Source organism: Perkinsus marinus (genome assembly GCF_000006405.1).
Source record: "Perkinsus marinus ATCC 50983 genomic scaffold scf_1104296941424, whole genome shotgun sequence".
Lineage (NCBI taxonomy): Eukaryota > Perkinsozoa > Perkinsida > Perkinsidae > Perkinsus > Perkinsus marinus.
In genome coordinates this window covers 7,846-13,427 of record NW_003212549.1, presented here as the reverse complement: position 1 = coordinate 13,427, position 5,582 = coordinate 7,846, and the positions used below count along the sequence as shown (strand labels likewise).

Genomic DNA, 5,582 nt, shown 5'->3' with positions numbered 1-5,582 from the left:
ATTTACCTGCTTTCAATATACTCTTTAATGCTGTTATATCACATTTCTCCTTCTCATGCATCGTTATGTCACTATCTATATGGTATTATATATGTAACAATAATATCCATTATCATAAGTAATAGTACTTAATATCTCCATTGCTGTTGTATTAGTTATAGAGTTGTCTTTAATACTCTTAGGTGCTGATGGTGGTATCTCATCCTTACCAAATATTCTACAAATATTATGAGTAATGACAACAACTCTTACCATGACCATGTACTACTGTTACTAGTCTATTACACATATAGTATTACCTCAATCGTTTAGATGCAGCTGATATCCATTGATCTGTTGATTCCTTCCAATATAGTATATGTATCTTAATACATCCTAATGTCCTATCTACATCCCGCACCTAATAAGTACACTACTAGTATAATAATAGTTATTCATGATAATCATGAATAGTAGTATTATTACAATAGCATGCCTCATATATTGTGTAGCATCAGCTATACATAATACAGTATCCCCTATATCAACATCTCTAACTAATGATAATGCTCTATCCTTCAATGAGAACGTTGCTAGATGAAATAAAGGATACATCATCATAGATGCATATATATACCTACTCATAACAACAACAACAGAGATCCATAGTATATGATGGAGGAGAGGCATTACTTATATAAATGTCTTTGAAAAAGAGCCCTGCCTGGTACTGGTGATAAGAATCCCATCTTCGTAAAGAAGTCCACTGCAGTACCATCAGCATAACTACATCATGATGATGATTAGTCGGGTATTTCTCGGTCTATCAAGATCTTACGTCAATACATGCATTAGACCCTTTTGAGCCCAATGATGACAACAATCCTTCAATATTCTACTGCCATAACCTTTATTACGTTCAAATGATACCAATGCAGCTATCTCAACTGATTCCTAATAATAATAATACCACTACTAGGACAATAAGCATATTACAATATAGGTAGGTAAGATTCTAAAAGCAATTGCTGCTCTTATATAACCATTCTCCTCTAGACATCTCGATATATATCTATAACACTTAGAATGATGACGATAATAATAATGTTCATGATGATGATGTTGTTGTTGTTGGATGACTTATCAGGATGACCAAATAGAGCATCGACATGATCCTGTGTATAGTTAGGAAAGTTAATCATTACTGATTCCTTTACCTATAATCAACACCAATAGTATTATTATTAAGGTATTATCATTACTTTATCACGTATTGATACATCATAAGCATAGAGACTCCTTATACCATCACCTCGTACTGCAACACCACCACCACCATCATCAGTACTACTGTCTGCATCATCACCGACTCGTTGTTGTTGTAATAAGTCCAACACTTTAACAGGTACTTGAGGTACTTGTGATGTGACGTAAGAACCCTCCATAGTAGTATCTGATACATCTATGTATGTTATTATATTACCAGTTATTGTTGTTGTTGCTGATGCTGCTGATGGCCGTCGTCGGTGTATAAGCTCTCTATTGCTCTATCCTTACCCTGTCCTCCTCCTCGTGGTCTCATTCTACTACTACTACTATCATCAGCACTACCATTGTATGAGGTCATCAGCAATACCCTATCAATATCAATGATAATATTAACACAATACACATTAGAATGAATGGTAATACTAGGTATCAATACAGTGCAAGATAGTAATAAAGGATAAGTAGTAGTAATATGATTATCGTTATTATTATTATTATCATCCAACAGTACCACGTAATCTCTCCTTCAACATAGCGCTTGCTTCCTCTGCGAATTCTAATGGTAATTCCGTAAATACATCTTCACAAAAACCAACCAATAAGAGTGATAATACATCTGACTCTTGTAGACCTATAACATGAACAACAATAATGAAATATGAATACTATTATTATTACTACCTCTCGACATCAGATATTGTAATTGATCAGCACTAACCCTACTAGTAGAGGCCTCATGCTCTATTACTTGCCCATCATGATGCCCATAATCAACATCATCAGCACCATCACTATCTACACCACTTGTTTGTAGTACTGGTAGAGTACTCGATATACCTAATAATGATATAAAGTTAGTTGATGTATGGTGTTGTTGTTATTATTACTATCATCTCCAATTAATAAGGCATCACATTTACTATAATTCTTACATCCTTGTGTATGATGACCAAACTTAACCATACCTCTATATGTATTACTAGATTTACCACTAGATATACTCTTACTAATTATCCTACTCTTAGTATTATCACCAATATGTATCATCTTAGTACCAGTATCAGCCTGTTGTGCATTATTTGTTAATGTTACTGAATAGAACTCTCCAATAGATCCTTCACCCAATAATACACAACTAGGATATTTCCAAGTAACAGCAGAACCAGTCTCAACTTGTGTCCAAGTTATCCTCGAATTCCTACCTCTACATTGACCTCTTTTAGTAACAAGATTAAGTACACCACCAGACCAAGTATCATCATCATCATCGACTTTACTACCAGCATGCCAATTCTGAGCTGTACTATATTTAATACTAGCATTATCTAATGCCACAAGCTCGACCACAGCAGCATGCATCTGATAAGGTTCCCTTCTTCTTCTCATATTATGATAGTAATCTAAAGCTGCTGGTGGTGGTGGTTCAGCAGCAGTACAACCTTCTACATATGATACTGATGAATTAGTATCAGCTATGATAAGTGTTCTTTCAAATTGACCAGATTGTGTATTATTAATTCTAAAGTATGTAGATAATTCTATAGGACACTTAACATTAGGAGGAATATAGATAAAAGTACCATCAGAGAATACACATGAGTTGAGAGCAGCATAATAATTATCATTAACTGGTACTACTGATCCAAGATATTTATGTACTAGATCAGGATAGTCTCGTGCTGCCTCAAGAAGGGAACAAAATATTATACCATACTTATCATAGAGTTCTTTACGTCTTGTAGTAGCAATAGATAAACTATCAAATACAGCATCAACAGCAGCTGCAGTAGCAGCGTGAGCAGGTGACCCTCCTCCTTCTTTTATACTATCATTATTATCATCATTAAGGTTCATGTTAAGTATATTCTCTACACCTGGACGTGCTGATGGTAGATGTTGAGGACGGGAGAACATTGACATATTCTGTAACATATCCCTTATATCATGTGGCATACGATTAGCAACATCACCCCACTCTGGTACATTATCATCCTGAGCCTTCCACCATTTGAATGCCTTCTCACGGAAATGTAACATCCAGTCCGGTTCCTTATTCACCTCACTAATCTTCCGAATGGTAGCAAGATCTAATCCTGGTGCCACCTGTATAGCATCTACTGCATGTCTGGCTGCGTACACATCCTTAGGTAATTCACAAGCAACATCAGTAGAGCTAGTAGTAGTAGGAGCAGTAGTAGCCGCCCTGCACCCAACAATCATACCACTCTTCCCCTTACTCTTAATCGACTCTAATAGCATAGTAGATAATATAGCAGCAGCCATCATAATACCACCTAACCAATAGTACAACACCGGGTTAGTAGTAGTAGTAATAACGGGATTAGTATAATGGATGATAGTATTACTAGGGTGATGATCATTATTAGTATGTATAGATGATGATACTTTTATCCTATCCATAGGTGCTAGGAACTTATTATCCAACAACATTGGATGAACTATAGCATGTTGTTGTTGTTGATGATGCTGATAACCTCTTAACATACTACCACTCTTACTACTATATGATGATATAAGGTTATATACAGAGTAGAAGCAGCAGCATAGTATAATGAGTAAGAATATACCAATATGTTTAATACCACCACCATGTTGTCTATAACGATGATGATGTTGTTGTTGTTGGACTAGTGATGATGACCATGTTCCTGTTGACGTCCTGGTTGATGGATTACTGATGCACGGCATAATGATCTCACCATCACAATCATAAACAATAACTGATAATAATAACAACAATCTCATAATACCACTACTACATACTACTACATATATACAACAAAAACACTACTAATGGTAATATGCACGACCATTATCATGATGATGATGATCATGATGGAGGATTAAAAATGCTACTATACTCAAGGAGACAGCATCAGCAGCAGCATCAGCATCAGCAGCAGTAGCATTGTATTAAAAAGGTTATGAAGCACTAGATGCTGGTACCTTGCACATATTGGATGATAACAACAACCTCTTGGAGATAATAATGTCATCGATACACCGATCAAATGATCATATAAGTATTGATAATGATCATTGCTACTACTACTATTAAGTACCTCAATATTACTAAAGCTGGTCTATGTACCTAAGGATGGGATCTTTACTACTAGATCTCCACTTCTTATTGTACTATTCTTACTGATATCAATAGTCACAGCCTTATGATCATATAGTATCCTAAAATATCATGGATTATGCCATGTTGTTGTTGCTGCTAAGAACAACGATGATAATTATCTTCAAGTGCTGAGAATATTATAGCAACTATAAACACAACAAAAGATAGGCCGCCGCCTCCTAAGATAACTACTCCATCATCATCATAATGAGTCTAGTAGGATATACCACCAAGACATGTACTATTAATAATAATCATACTATTATTACTACTACTATTTGTCGTTGTTGTTGTTATCATTCTTACGCCACTTAGCAAAGACATTATACCTATTATGATGAATGATAGTTATAGAGAAGTATTATTATTATTACTTATCGTTTTGTTTAAACCTAGAATGTAGATATAATAATGCATATCCAAAGAATGGATATACCATAAGTCTATACATATCCATATTAGCTTTATCTCTCATACCACCATACCATGCTGGATCAACACACCAACGCCATTGATTCTTTGTTGGATCTATATTCCATTCAGGTACACCATAAAAGGCTGCTTTCCAATAACACCATGATCTCATCTGCCATCTACCTACACGTCTCCATTGATATCTTTTAAAATAATTATAACTGATCATAATCATAGTATAATAATACTATTATTAGAGATGTTATTACTTGATCCTAAGCCATTGATATACAGGTCCACCAGGATAAGGCGACATAATAGTCCTAGTACCAGATGGATAACGGGTAACGGACAATGTAGTAGGGGATAGACGTAGCATTACAACAAGATAGACGAGCTACTAATAAGATGAGGATCTACAAACACTACTTCCATGTACTAGTAGTACTACTGAATAATACCAGTAATAAAGACAACATGATAACTTATCCATTGAGCAACATAAACATGATTATCCTCTCTCCTCATAGTATATAACCGAGCCTACAGCATTCCCATAAACAGGTTATCCTTTAATATGTATTCAATAGTAGCTTCCGTATGTATACAATATAGTTACCTGCTAGTGTACTACTTTCAGGCAACTCCAGATTCGATCGATGGTGGGGCTCAGAACAGCGGAGCGAAGCACTACATGTCTCGCATTTTATTGTTTCGTAGAATAGTTGTTTTGTGAGCGCCTATATGCTATCAGTTTAATTATTGTCGCCTATGG

General features: G+C 35.3%; 3 protein-coding genes across 3 annotated transcripts; all 3 read right to left on the bottom strand.

The window, feature by feature from the left end:
* Nucleotides 1-299: 299 nt before the first annotated feature.
* Pmar_PMAR016317 (hypothetical protein) lies at nucleotides 300-1,585 on the bottom strand (the record flags this gene model as incomplete). Its single annotated transcript, XM_002781821.1, has 8 exons — nucleotides 300-400; nucleotides 466-616; nucleotides 673-765; nucleotides 818-933; nucleotides 976-1,051; nucleotides 1,120-1,196; nucleotides 1,242-1,432; nucleotides 1,537-1,585. Coding segments are annotated over 8 exons (854 nt in total), but the record flags the coding sequence as incomplete, so codon positions are not given.
* Nucleotides 1,586-1,745: 160 nt separating this feature from the next.
* On the bottom strand, nucleotides 1,746-3,991 carry Pmar_PMAR016316 (hypothetical protein; the record flags this gene model as incomplete). The annotated part of the gene is made up of 5 exons (XM_002781820.1): nucleotides 1,746-1,879; nucleotides 1,930-2,085; nucleotides 2,268-2,339; nucleotides 2,451-2,573; nucleotides 2,829-3,991. Coding segments are annotated over 5 exons (1,647 nt in total), but the record flags the coding sequence as incomplete, so codon positions are not given.
* A 573-nt stretch (nucleotides 3,992-4,564) lies between these two features.
* On the bottom strand, nucleotides 4,565-5,206 carry Pmar_PMAR016315 (conserved hypothetical protein). The gene is made up of 3 exons (XM_002781819.1): nucleotides 5,077-5,206; nucleotides 4,768-5,028; nucleotides 4,565-4,722 (listed from the first exon to the last, which is right to left on the bottom strand). Exons 1-3 carry the CDS (start codon nucleotides 5,184-5,186, stop codon nucleotides 4,668-4,670), a joined length of 426 nt encoding a protein of 141 aa, XP_002781865.1. The 5' UTR covers nucleotides 5,187-5,206; the 3' UTR covers nucleotides 4,565-4,667.
* Nucleotides 5,207-5,582: the final 376 nt, after the last annotated feature.

Coding starts and splice junctions, on each gene's coding strand:
- Pmar_PMAR016315 (XM_002781819.1), bottom strand. CDS start 5,186: ATGCTACGTCTATCCCCTACTACATTGTCCGTTACCCGTTATCCATCT. Junction 5,029..5,076: donor TATCAATGGCTTAGGATCAA/GTAATAACATCT, acceptor GATTATGATCAG/TTATAATTATTTTAAAAGAT. Junction 4,723..4,767: donor AGGTTTAAACAAAACGATAA/GTAATAATAATA, acceptor TCATCATAATAG/GTATAATGTCTTTGCTAAGT.